General features: G+C 42.0%; 2 protein-coding genes across 12 annotated transcripts in view; one reads left to right on the forward strand and one right to left on the reverse strand.

Annotated features, from left to right (window-relative positions):
- Nucleotides 1-18,881, forward strand: part of LOC116844709 (caspase-1-like) — a 135,697-nt gene that overhangs the window by 62,873 nt on the left and 53,943 nt on the right. The window lies entirely within an intron of this gene.
- LOC116844708 (alkaline phosphatase-like) overlaps nt 1-18,881 on the reverse strand; it is a 204,733-nt gene that overhangs the window by 35,537 nt on the left and 150,315 nt on the right. For all 11 annotated transcript variants that reach the window (XM_032816604.1, XM_032816600.1, XM_032816605.1 and 8 more), the window contains 3 exons: nt 16,783-16,961; nt 14,546-14,753; nt 12,550-12,690 (listed from right to left, as the gene is read on the reverse strand). In XM_032816604.1, the coding sequence (XP_032672495.1) occupies nt 12,550-12,690; nt 14,546-14,753; nt 16,783-16,961 (528 nt within the window). The remainder of the gene's footprint in view (nt 1-12,549; nt 12,691-14,545; nt 14,754-16,782; nt 16,962-18,881) is intronic.

Genomic DNA, 18,881 nt, shown 5'->3' on the forward strand with positions numbered 1-18,881 from the left:
TCTCGATTACAAAAGTCTATAATAATTTTTACTATTAAACTCTCTCTTCGCGTAGAGCGAATTCTTCCACTCCGAATCGAATGAATATTTTGATTCAAGATTGAATCTGATGTAATGTCCACCGTCTCTCGGTGACAAATTCACTCTAATCGATCAAAGTATCCACTCTTGTGGATTAAGGATCCGCACCTAAGTTCAAATGGAACATCCACGCTTGTGATTTCGAATGACAACATCTCCGCTATCGCTTCGAACGAATGTGCACTCACCTCGAGTGAGATTTCGCTCTGAGAGATTTAGAGAGTAAAGAAGCAATTACTCCCGTCACACTTAGGGCCGCCGTCGAGATAGATCGCTCGAGCTGACACTATAATCCACGCGTCTCAACCACGCGTCGAAGGGAAATTTACCCTCGCATCTTCGATCCGAGTATACATCTTCGCGAATATACATCCCAACATTTATTTCCCGCCATTGCATAAGAAATCGGGCCATATTTCTCCGCGATACCTCACCTGCGCCGCTCGTGCAGACAGACAAGCGGGTCGGCAGGCACGCAAAGTGAGCGCTGCGCTGCATGAAAATGTAGAGGAACATCGAGATAATACGTCATCAAGTTTACAATCATTAAGGGGACGTCTGAGCCATAATTATTAGCAGCTTTTTTAGTTTGCTTTTATAATTTCTTTTCTTTGGCTTCACAGAATTGCAAATACTTGTACAGTGCGAATGTATATATGTTAACGCATGGCGTTGTAGTCTATATTGTATGAAATGTAACCCAAATTTTTACAACTACCACTTTATGTGGCATCTATAGCTGATCCTGCATTTTCGCTTTATGTAAGAGAGTTTATATACGTAAAGTTGAGCGTTATGCAGGCGACCCGTGAGAACATTATAAGACTACTAGAATACAATTTGAAAGACTAAATTTGAAAAATGCTGACGATGGAGGGATAGCTGAACCTCAACATCTCAAGAGGCCCCTTAATCTTGGAAAAACAGGCTCCAAGCCTACTTAACGAGGAAGAAGAAGAAGAAGAAATTTGAAAAAATTTGCAAACTACGATTTAGCTGCACATATACTGGCACAAATAAAGTAAAGAAGAGCAATATACTTGTTCTTGAGTAATTAAAGCCGTTAGTGCTATTTATTTGATTGTATATGAATGAACTGTCATATATTAACATATCAGCACGTAAAGTCAAATAAAATATCACCTCTAATAACACCTCTAATTCAGTATTAGCGAATTGCCTAAACGTACGGCATACGGCTCTTTTTTACCTATACCTTTTCGACTTCTTTCATAACACTCCGAAGTCCCCTCAAGAATTTGTCGACAGAGGTGATCGCAAGGAAACTACGGAGAGATAAACTATACATCGCGACCGCGAGAGAGAGACGACGTTCAATCGCATCGCTCGGTCGCTTAAGAACTGCATCGCTTGCACGTCGCGCGGCTGGCGGCATCGATCCTCTCGTTACGCGGCCGTCGTGCACGTGCAGTCACGAGCTCGCTCGCTCGATCGAAGCTCGAGCTGCTTTATCCAATTGCTGCGCGCCGCAAGAACGAGACCCGGCTTTAGATATCATCCTAAAAGGTTCAGCAGACCAGACGGCGCCACGTAGATAAACGTAACTGTTGTGTTTAACCCTCTCCTGCGCATCCGTGGGAGCGGCGCGTTCAAATCGACTCGACTTGGAGCTAATGTAGCACGCGTAACTCGCGGACACTGGTCCCCGCTGCGGTCTAAATAGGCTGCACCACTAAACTGTACTACTGTATGCTAAATATACGATAAGGAAATATTTTTGCGAGATATTCGGTAACTGCACACACGGCGTAACCGCGGAAAATCCTTAAATTTCAACGAAAGGCGTTTAAATCTCGCAATTCTGCAACATTTATCTCGCGATAGCGCGAAAAAAGGAGAAGAAACGCGGCCCTTTGGAACATAATCCATGGTGACGTCTTTTTATCAATTTTTCTATTTCGATGTCATTGATCGGAAATAATCCGTCGCGAAGTGTGTATGTGTGTCTGTTGGCGTGTGTAGGTATGTACACATTTTGTCTCCTCCCTCTAGATCGTAAAGCTTATCCACTTACGACGAAGCGCTGTTACAATCGCCGCTAAACTCGATCCGTTTCGTTCATTACGTTTGTCAATATCTCGTGAAATTGCATTGTTCGGAGGGAGGGAAGGGAGGGAGTATGCGCCTTTTATACACGGCACCCCTTTATACGTCGCGCGGACCATAAATAGCAAAGTAGCTTCGGCACGTCCGAAGAAATCGAAAACAGCTATCGGGAGCGTGGTTCTTCTCTCGTTGCCTGGCAGTACGTCGCAAATTGTTGCCCTCGCCGGATCGCCGGTGCTGTGTGTGGCGAACAACGAGGTCGTCGTAAAATGAAAAATAACAAAACATCGCCGGGGAAATAAAACGGTAAACATCGCCGAAAACAAAGGAGAAACCGTCTTGTGAGCGCGAGAAAGGCAACGAGGTAGAACGTACAACACACAGAAGAGTACGCTGTGACTTGTTAGCCTTTGCGATTAAAGCGCGCAAACAATCGACGACGTGTTTCCACGCGTCGCCGGAATAAAGCCGGAAACGAGCCTTAATTTCGATTCCATCTTTAAATCACCCGCTAGAGACAGCCGGTTGTTCCAGAACGAACAAATGATGAAGAGGGAAAGAAACAGAAAAACAGAGAGAGAGAGAGAGAGAGAAATAGAGAAGAAGCGAAATGTCGAGAACGGGACACGTAAGCATTTCAACATTCTCGACGTGTGACAGGTTGCTTGGTTCACTTGGTCTCGGCGACGTTATGATGTACTTTTATAATGTCCTATAAGTGAAATAATGTATACGCAGTCAGACGTCCCGTCGGGATACAGGACATTCCGAAAGCATCGGCTAATGTTTTAGAAACGTGTTCTTTGGCCGAGGACAAATTCTACGTCGTGAATATATATGCAACAGGAAGGAAACTATTATCACCTTCTTGGCGAAGGTCTGGTTAGAATAATATTTTCGTAAGAACGCGAAGCATGTCAGTTTCGCGGTTAGCCGCGAAATGAAACCGCGCCGATGTCGATTATTTTCATTACGACAATCGCGCTGCTGAATAGGGACCCATTATTTCTCGCGTGCTGAGAGTAGAAGACTTCTGCTATCTTAGAAATGAACTTCTATCGTCGCAATGGAACACGCCGCGCTATCTCAGCGATGACAGTTGGCGAACGATTACGGCGCTTCGATTATTATTACTCCTCTATCTCTGATTGTACTAGTTTCCGGTAATAGCTGCTTGTGAGCACTAAATATATATATATATATGACGACGTACTTACAGTGTATCGAGGAAAGTACACGGAACGTCGATACAGCGAGCGATCTGCGCTTGCACGTCAAACAACTGCAACGGATCGGCAATAAATATCGATTCGTATCGATCGCCAAGTTGCCGGCGACATCCTCGAATGTCGCGCGAAATTTTCGACGCGACTCGTCGAGCTCTGCGAGAATGTTTCCCCGCGGAAAAACGCACGTGGGCTATTCCGAAGAGAACGATAAAATATTCCTTTAATTAGGTCGCGCGCTCCGACGGAATGTCAACATTCCAGTTGCCCGGTTTAATTTCTAATTTTCTTTTTTTAACTTCTATTTTTTGACTTCCCTGTCGTTTTAACGATCCGCCCGTTATTTCGTAACCGCCAAATTTCGTACATGGCGTACATATACATGTAGTCGATGCATACTCTCGCGGGGTTGTTTCAGGAATCGCAGGACACAGTCGCCCAAAGATTTGTGGGAAGCCCCGTAGCAAGTTTCCGACCGGGACATCTTCGTTCGCGTCGATTCCCGTCCACGAACTTTGGATTTTAATCCGGACGCGACGGCGACTCGTCCGACAAATTACTCTCGGGCCGTTAATTTTAGGAAGCCATTTTATAGGGACTATCGACGTCCCCGTTGCTTTAGTGGCTCGTATCTGTCTCTCTACGCTGCGCCCGTCTGTTCGCCGAACGAAAACTCAAAGTAAACACAGCACGGACCAAGTGCGACGGCACTTGCCGCGAAATCGTTGCTACGCTTTTTCGTCAGAGCAAGTGCGTAAGAGGATTAAACGGCGAATTCGGGAATATATTCGAACGCGCGGATCGTTGTCGCAGTATGCGAGGCTTGTCACGTCGCGTCGCGTCGTTAGCACACAGAGAGAATATTACAGTAAAAGTTGCAATGCAATTTTAGTAATCCGCGAATAGATTGGCGTTATTACGAAATAGTTATAATAAAACATAGTTATAATAAAACCATAAACATGATAACTCTCACTACATTTATGGTCATTTTTATTATGTTCTATTATAATTTTCGTAATAATGTCATTCTATTCCCGAATGCTAAAGTTGTATTGTAATTTTTATTACAATATTTTTTTCAAATAATTATTATCCTGTCAGTTTACGTTTCCAGTAGGTCCAGATTCTGTAACTTTCAATAATAGTTGTTATCGTTACGTTGCCGTTGCGCAGGCATAATACATTGTAGCAAAGCTACGCGTAACGACACTTATCATACTAGCGACATCGTCGTTAGGGAACTGGAGAATCGGTCTCAGCAGTCTATTGGTTCTGTAACTTGTAACCACAGTGTTATTATCATTATGTTGTGCGGCTCCTCCACCGTGTATTATACCTGCGCAATAACAATATAACGATAATGACACTGATGTTAAAGTCACAGAATAAGTAGGCTGTAGGTCGTAACTTTTAACGACACTGTCCTTATCATTATGTTGTTGTACTCGGAAAAAAAGATTTGCTAATATATGGACAACTAAAAATATTAACTGCAGGAGCAAATTTTCTTGCTTTCATAGCAAAGTTATTTTGTTGATAGCTAAGAGACTTGCTAATATATATATTAGCAAATTTAGTTGTAATAGCTAAAAGATTTGCTAATATATACAGGATGTTCTGTAAGTCGAGGTCAATCGCTCGGGAGATGAATGGGGAACCAAAAACAAGAAAGAAAGTTGATACAAATATAGGTCAAAAAATGCGTTGTTTTCGAGTTATCGCCATTTTATGTTAAAATTTGAAATTGCTTTGCCTTTGAATTTTTTTGTCAAAATTGAAACATAAGATGGTTTTTATGAGTTTCAAAACACAACTAAAGTCAAATAAAAGTTGCGGGCTGCTTTAGCACTACCTAGGATATACCACGTGACGAACTGTGGAGTACTGATCTCTGCCAAGAGATGTTAAGCGGGCTGTACCTCCACGCGGTGCATCCTGGATAGTGCTAAAGCAGCCCGCAACTTTTATTTGACTTTAGTTGTGTTTTGAAACTCATAAAAACCATTTTATGTTTCAATTTTGACAAAAAAATTCAAAGGCAAAGCAATTTCAAATTTTAACATAAAAATGGCGATAACTCGAAAACAACGCATTTTTGACCTATGTTTGTATCAACTTTCTTTCTTGTTTTTGGTTCCCCATTCATCTCCCGAGCGATTGACCTCGACTTACGGAACACCCTATATATTAGCAAAACTTTTAGCTCTCACAACTAAATAATTTTGCTATGAAAGCAAGAAAATTTGCTTCCGCAATTAATATTTTTAATTGTCCATATATTAGCAAATCTTTTTTTTCAATGTAGCTTTTCTACCATGCATTATGGTTAACACAATGTAACGATAACGGCACTAACGTTGAAAGTTATAGAATTAGTAGATTAGATTGAACTTTTATCGATACATTCGATGAATGCGAAACGATGGTCCCGAAAAATTGAGCACCGAGCGATTTGTAGCCAAATACGATTGGCACGTTGTGCACACATCAAAATCCCACCGTGTTCCTGATAAGTGAAAAATAGTGAAGACTTTTTAATTGATTCATGCGCCGAGCAATATACTGCGCTACTGTCAATAATTATTGCCGTTAGATAAATTTCATTTTATCGATACGGTTACGTGAAATTGTTTTGTTCCTTGTTTTATTTATTTTTTCGGTATACACTGTATACGGACGCGATAGCTGCATTCGCAGCTATGTTACGCACGGCGCAAAGCTATCCGTTATCTGCGCATCGCTCGCCGGCCTCATTTTCCTGTTTTTGACGTTGTCACCGTGGCGTCACATCACCGTTGAATGCTCGTGCTAAATGTGCCGCCGGAAGTGGTTTCTCGTCGGATGGAGAGACAACGATAAGGCGCTCGCGCGACTGAGCGCGATATCGTTGCGCTTTTTGCGGAGGAGCGCAAGCGAAAGATAAATTTGTCGCGAAGTGGCGTCTTATCAGAGAATTCTTCCTTTACTAAGAAACATTAGAAAATTATCGCGGTTTGATACTTTTATCGTGATTTAATCTCACTGATAATAATCGTCATTGTCATTTCATCATTAAGATATAAAACTACTCGAATATTCGTGACATCAGTTTCCAGACTGCTGAGTACCTCATTTTTCAACTAAAAAATTGGAGTTAGTAGGTTTTCTAATTCAGTCGACGATATGCGATATTGTAGTGTTTGCTAGTCATTTGTATCCGTCTTAGCTAATTACTCATAATTCAGATAATTTTCGGTATAACTGCAAAATCTTTTTTTAATTAAATAATTAAAATAAACAACATAGATAAAAAACATAGACAAAAAACATAGATAATGTAAATTGATTGATGACGTCTTATTTATCAATATTGGTAATTTAGACTCTTATTGGCTCCTATATTGGTACGATAGAATTTTTCTTGGTACAGAGAAATTCCTGATACAGATCACGGACGACGTGAGATTTTACTGCTTCAAAATCGCGGGGCGTACGAAACGTTAGTTACAGTGACCAACGATGAGTCGTCATTTTTATAAAAAAATCACATGTAAAATTGACACTGCGTTCTCGGAATGCTAACCTTGCTATCCTTCCCATGAAAAATTTACAGACGACATTGGAGTCGTTTAGACGGCGAAAATATGGTTTCAACAGGCAATAAAGATATTTTATCGCCCGGTAATAATACATGTTCTTGTTCGTTCAGTGACGCAAAGCCTCAGGGATGAAGAAGATTATGTGGCGGAATAACGCGTGGACTAAGCATCGTAAGCGGTTTCGTTTTTCTGCGATAAATTGTACGTGGTGAGAATATGAGTATGTGTATGTGTGTGTGTGTACATGTGTGTATATATATCACGCAAGTGTGAGCACGAAGCCAAGAAGAATATCCCGAGTTTTACGCGGCATTGCAGCTTGTGTATTCATCAAGAAGTAATAAGTAGACCAAATACTCGCGCGATATTTTTCTTATGCACGTTTCTACCGATGTCGATTAACCTGCGTCTAAGTCACGTCCGAAGTAGAGTTTAAACTCGAATTAAGCTTCAAGTAAGCTTTAATAGAAACGACCATTAATCGAAAGCTCGCGAGAATCGCTTTGCACCGTCCGAATCTAACGAATGAATGTGGGAAAATCGCGGAGCGCGATTCAATTAAATCCCCACACGACTCGTAGTGTAAATTAAATACCAATTAAATTCCGCGTATTCAAAAATCATTAAGCGATCGAGAATTAAACGTTGGCGTGTTTTTCATGAGCGATTGAAAATGTTCACACATAATTATCGCTCGTACACCAATGGAAAGCGTTGACATTATCGTAGCCCTTTGTGTCAAATTAACATAACATTTTCAGAGCTAACAAGCGCCCTTAAAATAGTCGGTTCAGTTAAAACATATCGCCGCCGGCATCTACACCGCGTCTCGCTGTGCAACGTTCAAAATTAATATTCAGATGACCCATTTAGCTTCCAAGCTTGACATCCCTTGCCCTAGCCAAAACCTGACCGCGTGACTATGCATCAGAGAACGTGACGTGTAAACACATCCATCGGCTGCTGAAACTCAGCCGACAGCGGCTCAACGTGCAAACGAGCCTTAGGTCGACTTGAGGTTTATCTCGGATAAGGGCTTAAGAGGAAGTTCGGACGTTATGCATTTATCTTTACGAGCAACTGACGAGAAAATATGACTTCCGGCATAGACGCGCAACTTCTTTTCGGCTGATCGCTGCAAAAATCGTCAAATAGGGATTCGCGTGACAGCTAACAAAAAAACAAAAGACATCGATATACCTTCTTGAAGCGGCGTATTGAAACGCTCTTTTATTCAATATTTCATTTAATTTCCTTCCCTTTACTTAATTCTCCTTCCCCTTCCTTTCGAAGACGATGCCTATTTTTTATATTAAGTTGGAGCATTCCGATTTTTTCTTTGCTAGCTTGCTTTGTCACGCATAAGAATAGCTGAAAATACATTTGCCTTCCATTTGAAAATAACAAACTATGGCGAATAAAGTTGTGCGACAAAACGTATAATTTCATTACGTATAATTTATTATGTATAATTTCATTAAGTTGGCTGGATCATAGTTTGAGCCGCGGTAAATGAGTGAAAATTTTGTGTCGCGATTGGCGAATCGGGTTAATGTGCTTACGGTCAAAAGGATGCTCGCGCTGCTTTCAATGATTCCGGTGCGATAAATCGCATCGAAATGTATTAGCGCGCAATAAACTTTCCCAGCTAGGTATAGCTGGGAGCAACAGTTGCGCGTTGCAAAACTTTATCGAGATTCCGATGCCGATTGCGTGCAATGAGGAAATGCGACCGTGTCGGGAGGACAATCCCTCTGACGAAGTTTCCCCGGTAACGTGATGATCTCTAAACTCAGCGATCCCATTCGCGTTACCGCGAGCGACATACGAGTATATATCAACGTATAGCCGACGTGTACTTTAACACGCGCTCGTTCCGAAATATACTTGCGCGACAATATTCTTGTGTATGTGAGATATATTCGTCAGACCTGACAAATATTTTCAGAACGTTTTCTATAAGCAAATACCGCTCAAAATCCGACAACATGCTACGCGAGGCTGACGAGTAAAGTAATTTTATACTTCCAAAATATAGCATCAATACAAAATTTGTTGCAGATGAATATCATTTTTCCTGTAAAAATGTGCTCTCTTTCTCTCTCTCTCTCTCTCCCCCCTCCTCTCTTTCTCTCTTTCATTCTCCACTCTACTTCCCGCAATAACTTTAATCCAGCGACTCTAACTACCTTTTTAATGCGATTGAAGAAAATTATTTCCGATAAAAAGCCAATTATGTAAATTCACCTTATTTATCATTTCGTTCTCACATATTAACTCTTTCGTGCTACCCAAGAATGTCATTAAATTTAATGTACGAACATATATTAAACTGAGCTCATGTGAACTTTGCATCCGAATGGATTGGATTCCCCGATAAATATTGCATAAGCGTTTAATTTATCGTATGCGTTATACATCACGAAAAATATAACTCTCAAACTATAATCAATATATCATTGCTGATATCAAATGCAATTATATTTTGCATGAAACATGCTACATAAAATATAAAACAAATAATACCCCTCTCGTATTAATTTCTGCTGAAATAATAACAAAAAATACCAGCCACGCCACATTTCCCAGAAAACACCCTTTTTTAGTGGTGAACGCAATTTCGTATTTCCAACAGCGTATGGAACTAACGCACGCGACGACTTTCATTTATCTGCAACCTGCCTTTTTTACTCTCGCACATTTTTTCAGCGGTGAATAATGCATTTTTTCGGCACGGTCACCAATACGACTCGCACGGTGAGCCTCGTTGACACGCGAGTGGTAGTAACATCGTTACAGTAGCGTTCAGCCTTTTGAAGGATGGTAGCACACTCTTGCGTGTCATCTAATCAGAATGACTTAATCAAACTGTCGGAATTCGCAAGTGCATTGCGACCACAACGCGCGCGCGCGCGGACAGCTGCTTCGCTCGGGCAACTACAACGCGAAGTTTCCGAACTCGTTTATATGTATATACGCGTAGAGAAGGAGAGAGAACGTAACCGAGTTCCGATTTCTCAATAAGAATTCTCAATAAAAATACGCTGAGGTCAGCGGGAATCTTGAAAAAATATCCCGTTTATAAAACCGCCAGACTATGCATCAATTTGGATGATGCGATCGTGGATGATACGTGCGCGACAATGACGAAGCGTCAAACGGTGCGGCTAGTTGTTCGCTGAGTAAGAAGAACGATAAACTCGGTAGAGCACAGAAAACTGACTCAATCTTCGTACGTAAAAGACGCCTTTTCCGATCCACAAAAGCGACGCTCCATCGAGGACTGTTATAGCCATCGCACTTCTGCTTTAATATTTCATCCACACATCATGCGAAAAAGAAGAAGCCGAATTTGCGCGAGCTTTTGTGAATTTAAGAATGGGATAATCGAGTGACGGACTTCCATACAGCGGACACTGTGTCAAAGAGCTTTAGTGATTTTTGTCCATCGAATTTTGTTCAATCAAATTTGAACGAACGACTTTACAATCAAATCTCCGACAAAGAAATCCTATTTTAAAAGCGCGTATAAATAGAAAATTTAAATCTACGAGGAGGGATAGCGCGCGTTTGCTCGGGATTTCTTCATATTTATCACTTTGTGTGCTTGCACAAAAATCCGTAGATGGAACAAAGAGCCGTATTTCCGGTGCACTCAGTGCAAAAAGTACTCCGCGCTGCGATGTCTGTCGTAAATCCTTTAATGATTTACCTACGTCATAAATCGCCCGTTATTTGTCACCTCTGACGTCGATGGTTTTTCGAAATCACCGAAACAACTCACCGATCGGGCGCGCGTGTCCTCAATTTGCAAAATCGAATAATCGAAGTGCGTAGAAAATGATTTATCATAATGCACGCTCGCTGTTCATAATCGCGCTTTATTGCATTGCTGACTAAACCGAAATTCGGACGCGGGGGCGTGGCATAAAGGCACGTCCGCTTTTACACATCGGATAGCCCCATTGAATTGCAAATGCTTTTTTCGCCAGCGTGTCATCTATTTTTTTTTCTCTCCCTCTCCCCGATCATTTCGACGTATCTACGCGTACACCGTTCGTGACGCGATGATAGATCGATAGAACAATCTGTCGGCTAAAGTCATTATAAATTTCGATACCCAAGCGCTTTGCGCTCATCCATCATTATTATTCATCCTGAATAAACTGTTTATTTTTATTCGCGCAAATCGAAAACAGAATTAGTTGCTATGCTTACATGTTTCCCGATTTTTTTCGACTCTACTCCCAAATCGGAATTTCGATCCTACATACAATTAATCCAGCAAATATCGTCGAGCTTAAAGGATTAATGGAAAATTTTGGAATATTATGCATTATTGTTTTACCTTGATGCTAGTAAATGGTTACTCACTAGCGTTTTCTCCATCTTGAGACTTAAAAAATTTATTAAAAAATTATTCAATATGAGGCTAACTCAATTTTCTATCTGTGATCCATTTTTAATTTTAATCAGCAATATAATTTATTATAACATTTATATATTTATTAATTTCTGATACAAAAGAAATTAATAACTATAATTATTAGTTATATTTATGAGCACAATGTATTAATTAGCTTGTAGATAAACAAATGTAGATAAGCAAATATTAAGCAAATTAAATTTTGACTTGAGTATACGTATTAAGTCAGTCGCGTAATGTACATTTGCCGTAACTATCCCATCTTTCTGTCACGAAAAGAGAATGTAAAATTCTCGAATCGATAAAATTGGAAACTATCATTCGCCGCGGACAAGTAAAGTAAGAGCCAAGGAAGCAAATTTTCCAGCGCTCAAGAAAATTCTGGGGGCGCCAGGGATGCGCAGAGGTTCTTTGACAATCATCGACTTGTAAGAAATACGGTTCGTCGGAGACACCGTGTATGCGCGCAGAATCTAGATGCGGCAGACAACTTTCCGAAATGCGGAAACCGCAACCGCACACCGGGAAAGCAGCTAACTGCTATAAAAGCTCAGAAGCATTCAATCTCACCAGTAGTTCGCCGAGACGACGACAGTTCCTCGGCGAAAGTAATCCATCCGTTCCGTGGGTGTAACATAAAAAGTGACTACTAACAATTTTGCGTACTGTTACTCAAGTTTAATGCATTCCCGCGAATGTGTGTTACGCTCGCGGAAGCGAACGGTGCGCTTTATTTCGCTCCCGACGTACTCTATCAACGAGATTAAAACGCGAAATAATATCTAAGTACTGCGCGGCGATAAAAATGCGCCGCGCGAGCGGATTCCCGCGATTGCATCGGGTCCGACACGATCGTCCGTAAGAAAAAACCGGATTTAAATGACTTCTCTCGCATAAATCTCAGCATGATATTAATTTTGCCCGAGAATTTTCTCCAGCGAGCCGTGAATTTTTATATTTGTAAACCGTCATCCGAGTAATGTGCGGTCGCTGCACAGTGCACATACACACAGAGACACCAATTCACGTTTCCCGGAGTACCCTAAATGTTTTAAACCAGCAGCGAGTGTTGACGCCCCGCTGGAGATGTATCTCGCGACCGGGCTACTCTCGCTCCACCACAAAGTTGTAAGTGGCTCTTTCCCAGGCGTCGTAACTTCCGACTTACCTTCCACGAAGAGAAAGTATCCCTCGGGATTCTTCGCCAGTATCTGAAGCGCCTTAATCGTCATCTCGGCCAGAGAGGGATCGCCGGTGCCGTTTGTGTTCCGGTCAACGTCGAAATCCATGTGAGAATAGGCGAAGAGGCCTGCGACAAGGAAAGTAAGTTCCGCCAATAATTGGATCGCGTTACATGAAAAACAAGTCCGTGGAGCAAAGGTGGGACGCGAGAAACAGGCACACACACACAAGCGGATGGGGATCAAGACACCGTGAAATCGAAAAAACAGGATATGAGAAACGAGGAACAAACGAAGAAAGAATCGCGAAGCTCGTTAAATCTGGCTCGGACCAAAAAAAAAAGAAAATCGACGGACCAAAACGTTTCCGAGACGGATCCGCACTGTTTTGTTATTATTTTTTCGTAATTATCATTTTAACGTCTATTAATGATATATGTATTTTGTATAATGTGCACTCTGAGAAAAAATACTTGAAAAATTATATCTACATTAAATATATAAGATATATAAAATAAATATTATATTATTAATATTATATTATATTATAAATATTATAAATATTATTATATTACAAATATTATATTATAAACAAATATTATTATAAATAATTGCATGTATGCGTGAATGTATATACCATGCATGTGACATATATGAAATTTATTCACAAAAGTAAGCTTTACTTTGCAGAAATGGATTTTATATCCTGCAAATAAATTTTCAAGTATTTCCTATCGGTGTGTATGTTATCTCTGTCTATCTTTTGTTTCTTATATCGTATTTCTATATTCATATCTACTTCGAGCGCGAGAGAGCGCATTTTGCGACTGCATCGTTACGTTTGCCGCAAACCATTATCGCTCGTTGGTGATAATCGATCGCGGTCAACAAACTGATAACTCAGAATTTCACTCCACTGATCAGCAATTAATGCTCTATCTTATTAGCTGGCTAGAGGATGGAATCAACAGTGGCGATCGATAGACACGATGTAATCTCATATTCCGAACGCTGAATGTCTAATAATTAATACGCTGATTACGGGACTAACAGCGGCGCGCAATTAATACGACAGAACGACCAATCGCATTACGCATAAATCTCGAATGCGAAAGGCCATTGAAATTAAATTCTTGTAAACCATTGTAATGCCCCCCGCGTATTCAACTATAAATTTAAATGGACTATCCGGCACGTGCATTTTTTTATACGTGAATTAAGCCATTATTCAGGAATCGCATTTAAATAATCGTTACTCGCTGGTTTAATGTTAAAATAATCATCGAGCGTTATCACGATCTATCAGATTTCAATACGATTTTTTTTAACAACGCGGCAAAATGAATAATAATAATAGACGAATTCGACAAAGCGACGAATATTACAAGATTTTGGCCCATAAAATCGACAAATTTGATGTTTGTGAATTTTTTAATTCAATTTGTGTCGAAATTTTCGATATGAAATACCGTTCTAGAGCGCAAGCACGCGCGTAGATAGAATTTCGAGTCTCTGCACAATTTGTTCGAATTATCCTATTGCCAATACATGGGAATATATTGTTGTCGTGATAAAAATTTAACAAAATCGAGCTTTGTAGAGTGTAATTGCAGCGGACATTTATGCACGACACGTGGCGGAGCAACAAACGGAGGAGAACACGACTCGTTCTGTACGGATTATGTGGTACGCGCGGTAGTATCGTGTAATTAACCGGCGAATCATAAGTCCGTGTACACAGAATACGCTAACGGTACACGCTATCAGCGTGATTGGCTAATCACGCATATGTAACTTTGTTAGGATGTCCTGAATAGGAATTTCAGTGTGTTTACAAGACGAGGGGACGAAGGGGAGCGCGATAATGTATAGATCTCGTGTGGCAACACGTCGATAGCTCCGTATCCTCGATACGCCATCCCTATTACGCATTAATAGGCGAGACACGGCAAGATGTCACAATATATTTGCTTAATTACCTACCTAAAAGACGTTCCACTTTCCGCGGATCCACGTTATCGAACTGCTGCTTGTTCGCGACGTATCGTGCAGATATCTTTTGTAGACGATGATTCCTGGACCATTCCTCGATCAGATTTCGACCGTCCAGTCGTCTGCCCTCTTTGTCCGGCTCTTCGGGGTCCAGAGTCACCTTCGGCACAAAGTGACGTCTGCCGCCACCGAGCACCACCTGCGCCGACCGCAGGTCTTTGCAATTCAAGCGCGAACGTCGAGCATCGTTATCTATGGAAAGGTGCTTCTCGCCGGCAGATTTGCGTATCGCAACTTCCCTTATTCGAGAACTAGTCTCGACTTTTAATTGCAACAGGAAGCCGCACGAAATGAATTTTATCGCAAGCAAGAGCGAACGTTGTGTTCGCCGCTGAGATTTCTCGTAGACTCGACAGTGCGACGTTTGTTTCTTAATTCGCACCTCTTTTTTCGTGTAACAAAGCTCGGCACAATGTAAGTCGCAGTGTTATATTACGTCATGAGCACATCTCTGTGACGCATTAGAACCATGACACATCGATTATTATACTCTTACATTTTTGAGAGAGAACATATTAACGATTTAAATTTTTTTTTCTTGATTCTGCACGTGATCGATAGCATCCACAATTTGAGGGAGAGAGAAAGAGAGAGAGATCAATATGCAATTAAGCTGAGGGACCGCTGTACTTCGTGAATTTTCATGCACGCAGCGAACAAATTTGCCCGCGTTCGTTGAATCGGAAAATTTGAATTTATCAAAGAGGCCGCACTCGTCGACCTCCGAATTCACCTATCCGTAACGCCCTGACGAGACACGCGAGGTCAACTTTAATGAGAAAGAAAGTTTTACTCCAACTTTCCCGGAAAGTGCCGCGCGCCCATAAAATCGCCTGCAGAGACTTCTTGCCACGGACCGTGGCAAGAAGTCTTTTTTTTCTCTTTTCCAAAACGGAAAAATAATATTACGAGTTATTCCGTAATGGTCGCTAATTAACTTCCTTCGCGCTCAGTTTCTGCATCGTGCTATGTCTTTTCTTCGCTCCCGAAAACACTGAGAAAAAAATGTTTTTGTATGTGACATTTGTAACTATAAACTTATAGAGAAATAATCATTATAAATTACGGTCAAGAGAAGCATTTTTTTAATTAAGTTCTACTATAATGCTAGCGGTGATAACCTTATATGCATATTAATATTACCATCTTGCTGCAAAGAAAATAGTTGAGTCCAAAAATAACTGCAATTTTAGTCAGATCAACCATTTTTTTCTGTCAGTAAAAAATGTCTGTCGAAAAAGCTGTTTATAAAAAAAAAAAGAAGAGAAAAATCGGACGCTTCTGCCGAATGAATAATACCTCGATCCTGAAAGAGTTAAAGCCGCGCACCAGTGTGCGCGCCCATAGCTGCGACAGTTCATTCTCCCTTTCGTTTTGATGGCCCGACCGGAACGGGCGTTGCAGGACAAGCGTCGCGCGATAAAAGGCGTGAATAGGCTGCGACGTGCATGTTTTATGTCTATCGATATAAGATAGAAGGCGCAATGAAACGCGATAAAGGAGACGAACGAGCCGCGATACAGGCTTCACGTCCACTCGTGCGCGGAGGGAGTATCATAACCGCAAAAACCTATACGTCATCTGGGGCGCAGGGCTTCGCATATCGGACAGGTTTTACACATTCACCACGACCGTCGCTTCGCAACTCTCGACTTTCCGTGCGCGGCGAAAGGTCTGAGCTTTTTATTTGGAAATTTTATTAGAAACAGAGAGACGCGCGCATCTGCTTCCAAACGCGAACGCGTTCGTTCGCAAATAACTGTCACTCGACAGCGCTGCGGGAGATTCATCAGCCAAAGTTTTGTCACGCGCAACTTTTGCACGAGCGAAAGGCTCCCGCGACGGAAGTGATATCAACTGAGCGCGACGCTGTGCAAAATGCCGCGGACGCTCGCGGTTATTAATTATTAGCACGGAAAAAGGTCCCATAATACAGCGATTATAAAAAGCCCGTAACGCGCGCGTCCCGACGCAGTGATTTACGGCACGCGAGTGCTAAATCAAAATGAAACACCGTACCGAACTCTCTCGCCTCTTCTCGCCTCCCGAAATATCGAGGTGCCTTAAAGTGTGCCCGTTTGAAATATAGTTATCGATCGTGCGTAAAGTACAAGAAGCACCATATATTTCAGCGGCGTACGGACGCGCTCGGGGATATTATTACGTACATTGATGTTACGGCCGGGCTGTTCCTCGAGCAGCTGACGCGCGATGTCTTTGCAAGAGGTACGTGCAGCAGGTGGCACCTTGCCGTCGTCCTCCCAGTAACGGCTGGCTGCGTGTGCATAAAGAGCCGCCGGTGTCGCGTGTGTAACCCTGGTGGTTGTAACCAGTCCCGTCGATTTGCCTGCGAGAAAAATCGAATTATTGTCTCAACGCACTGAATCTCTTCTCTTTCTGCCTCACTCTTCATCCCTCTCATTCTCTCTCTTACATCCACTCTTTCTCCATCTCCTCCTCCACCTACTCCTCCTCTTCCTCCGCCCCTCTCTCTCTCTCTCTCTCTCTCTCTCTCTCTCTCTCTCTCTCTCTCTTTGTTCTCCACTGGCAAAGTTCCTGGCGTGTACGTGCTTTCGTAAATCACCCCTTCGGATCCTCGCGGTCGTTCGTATCCGCGTCCGACTTTATCGCGTTTAAGCGGGCAAGCGTGCACTGCCACTGATGTAGACCCGGAAGACAAATTCCCCGGGTAGCGACCCCTGAGCGAATCAGCACGATTTATACTTCATTGGGGGCAAAGTGGATTTTGGAATGTCGAAGTGAGCCGAAATGAGCTCTCTCTCTAGCCTAGAGCCGAGCGTACGGGGTTTATTACCGAGAGAAGTCGGCCGATGTATTATTCAGGGGATCTCGAGACGATTGTATTGTACTTAACGCGCCGTGCGATCGTCGTGGATTACGCTCTGAGTTACTCGTTCTCGAATATAAATTCTGTATAGAGCCCTGAATCTTTCGAGATCCCGCGCAAGTGATGTGCTTTCCACGGAGGGCACGATATACTGACACAATTGTATATTTACAGAGTATCTCTCTATTTAAAATCACTTTGATAATGTCACCGCGAACTTTACACGATAAAAAATAAACCTTTGGAAACATACGAGTTAACGTTTTTGTCTAACGTAAATTAAAGCTTTTAATTTACAATGGTATTTCCGAAACGTAATTTTTTCCAAGACTTAAATCAAAATCGCATCTCATCCAATAGAATAATTCTATTTTCGACCAATAGAAGAATTATTTCCGATGATTCTTCGCGTTCCCAAAGCAATTCTTCAACTTCAATTGATTATTTGAAACACATACGTGAATTGGCGAAGCAGTTCACGCATAGTGGGTAGAGGTTCCATTCAGTGTTTGAGCGCTGAGCATAGTCGAAGAATCGGAGCGCAGGTGCAGCGTCCGATTCGTGAGATCGCATTTTGATTACACAAGCGTTCGCAATAATCTTGGCAGCTGACTCGGGGGATTTCACTTAGCGCGAACGGGCTAAGGAATTAAGTTGGCACGCAGGGCTTGTACAACGTGTACGCTCCAGCGGGGGTCAGTAATTACGGAAGTGGCTCTAGCATGGGCGGTTCGATGCTAATCGGCCCGAGTGTGTCGATGCATAGTCATTCATTAGTGATCCGCCGTGGGGATCACCTTTGATCTCGATATCTCGACTGAGAATCATCAATGGATGGTCGCGCTTATTAATTCGCGACGTTACTTCTCGACTTGCCAGATCCCGAAATTATTATTGATATTCTTCGCGAAGCGACCTGCTGGATACCAATAGGGAGCTGTAACGTCACATACAGTCTTAATATAATAACCCCAGTTTAGAAACTGCTAATACGTAAAGCGTGCTCTGTGAGACAATATGAAAATAATGATACAGAGAGAGCAGCTGTCCACGCGACCGATCTATCAACTCTTCTACAGTCATTAGATTTTTCAAAGAAACCAAGAACTTATCCCGCCGCGTAATGAAGGTTGGATAGAAAGTGTAATTGCGAAAATATTTAAGTTGCCGAGAAGTTGTTTAATTATAATCACATCTTGTATTGAAAGTTAGAGTATTTCGGCAAGATAAGCTTCCGGTAATAGCGTAAGGATACTGCGAAACTTTGTTCTCTCCCCCCGTTAACTTCGAGTGACTTTGCTTTAATAGGAATTTAATTTGAGGCTTACCTGCCAAAAGGCATACGAAGTTTCAAATTAAAAAGTTGCGTAAACAGACGATCGTCGGGACACATGGTCGCCGAGAGATACGTGGGGGGGG

The sequence above is a fragment of the Odontomachus brunneus genome, unplaced genomic scaffold (genome assembly GCF_010583005.1).
Source record: "Odontomachus brunneus isolate Ranch 3 - 2012 unplaced genomic scaffold, Obru_v1 Obru_scaffold_045, whole genome shotgun sequence".
Taxonomy (NCBI): domain Eukaryota; kingdom Metazoa; phylum Arthropoda; class Insecta; order Hymenoptera; family Formicidae; genus Odontomachus; species Odontomachus brunneus.